This window comes from Notothenia coriiceps, unplaced genomic scaffold (genome assembly GCF_000735185.1).
Source record: "Notothenia coriiceps isolate Sejong01 unplaced genomic scaffold, NC01 NC01_scaffold00037246, whole genome shotgun sequence".
In the NCBI taxonomy this organism is placed as follows: Eukaryota; Metazoa; Chordata; class Actinopteri; order Perciformes; family Nototheniidae; genus Notothenia; species Notothenia coriiceps.
This window is the reverse complement of record NW_011369947.1, coordinates 5,510,558-5,512,356: the sequence shown is the minus strand read 5'-3', so window position 1 is coordinate 5,512,356 and position 1,799 is coordinate 5,510,558. Positions and strand designations below refer to the sequence as shown.

General features: G+C 39.4%; 1 protein-coding gene across 1 annotated transcript in view; it reads right to left on the bottom strand.

Moving 5' to 3' along the window:
* magt1 (magnesium transporter 1) overlaps window positions 1–1,536 on the bottom strand; it is a 9,128-nt gene extending 7,592 nt beyond the window's left edge. The window contains exon 1 of the mRNA XM_010794644.1: window positions 1,402–1,536. Coding sequence (XP_010792946.1) covers window positions 1,402–1,482 — 81 coding nt within the window. The 5' untranslated portion in view covers window positions 1,483–1,536. The remainder of the gene's footprint in view (window positions 1–1,401) is intronic.
* Between the last annotated feature and the right edge of the window lie 263 nt (window positions 1,537–1,799).

The following is a 1,799-nucleotide window of genomic DNA, read 5'->3' as shown; positions in this document are numbered from 1 at the left end:
AACAGCCCTGTCAAAATCCCTCAACCAATAGGAGGCCTGGTGTCCTTGCGGGTGCGTTCGCTTTACTTATTAGAGCGTCCCGTAAGGGCGGTTACTCTTTGGTTTATAAACTACCACCCTCCGCGGCTTTATGTACTTCACTTGTTTAATTTACAACTTTTTGGGGGGGAAAGCACAGTTAGTATATATATACCAGCACCTTACATAATAGCTACGTTCAGTGGCGGACTGGGACTAAAAATCAGCCCGGGAATAAAATAAAATAGTCCCTCCGTTGCCTTCCGCACAAAATATAGTGCGAGGTGGTTGCCATATCATTATCAGATGTGGACAGTTAAGTACATTTGTAAAGTTATTTATTTAGGCAATGTTGTTGGTGGGTGTTAGGGAGAGACCGCCCCTTCCAGGTGTGTGTGTGCGTTTTCGGTGTGAGTGTGGAGGGAACGGTAGGAGTTGTCTTCGAGTGTGGGGAAAAGTCATAATGATGAGTGTTATACTATTGATTGGTTCTGTAAGGCGTGGCAGTGGTGGCCGTCAATACCAGAAAATAAAGAGAACGTTTTCGACATTGAAGGCTCGTGATCTGTGATCTTGAATAGCGGTGAACGCTACAATATGAACAGGCTCGTGCTTGACCCACTGGTATTGTTTGTTTATTTATTTTGAAAATTAACTAGCAACGCCGTGCTGTCATATAGCAACTGCTAAGCTACTGCAGCAAACAAATCCTGGCGTCGCCCATGATTGCATATGATCAGATGTTCATGAAAACATTTATCTCTTTGTTTTACATTCAGGCAGAGGAAAACCTATTCCTGATTCAACAGAAATGTAATATTATGGACATTATGTAGTGATAGTTATGGCTGGCAACCTGCACATAAAACGGCCTGATAATCTGTTCTACAAAACATCACGGTGGGGGTATACATTCATTGTTATATTCCCTACTACTAGGATACTACATTGTATCACTATGCTTGATAAAAGCAATCAATACAGAGATGGTTTGAATAACGAAAGGTTTAATTAAGTTATCTGTTTGAGAAAAGGATAACTTGATTCACATTCTAGGCGTGTAAGAGGAAGTGGAGTTTGTCCTTCCTGTAGCAGTCTGTACTTCCTGAAGCAGTCTGTACTTCCTGAAGCCGTGTTCAGAGTTCTTATTATACATCCATGGTTCAGAGAGCTAGCGCTGACTGTGCCCCTGCATGAGCCAATAGCAGATTCATGTGATGTGTTGCGCAGTTATTAGTTTTTGCCATAGTTCCATACAACAAGCGAACGTTAGCTATGTCCTGGTTGCTTTTAGCCTAGCTTCTCAGATTGACACGGACTTTTGAAAAGCCGCAGAAATATCAGTTTAACTTTTCCCGGTGTGTGTTACAGAATAAATGTCACCTCTTTTTTCTTCTGTGCATCAGCAGGGTCATTGTAGATATTAATGAAGAGAAACAGCAAGAGCAGAACGTTTCCAAACATTCTGAGACCGTCTGCAACACTGTCCACTCTTCCTTTACTTCTTCTTCTTCTCCTTCTTGGAGGGTTATTAGCGGTAGTCAACCGAAGAATAGGTACTTTCCCTCCACCTACTGGACTGGAGTTTGTATCAAGGTTCATACCATACTTTTCTGATGTTATGGTCCAAGGGAAAGAAAAGTCTAGACTAGGTATATATATATATCTATATCTATATAGTTATATATATATCTATATAGTTATATATATATATATATATATATATATTATTATATATATATATATATATATATATATATATATATATATATAACTATATA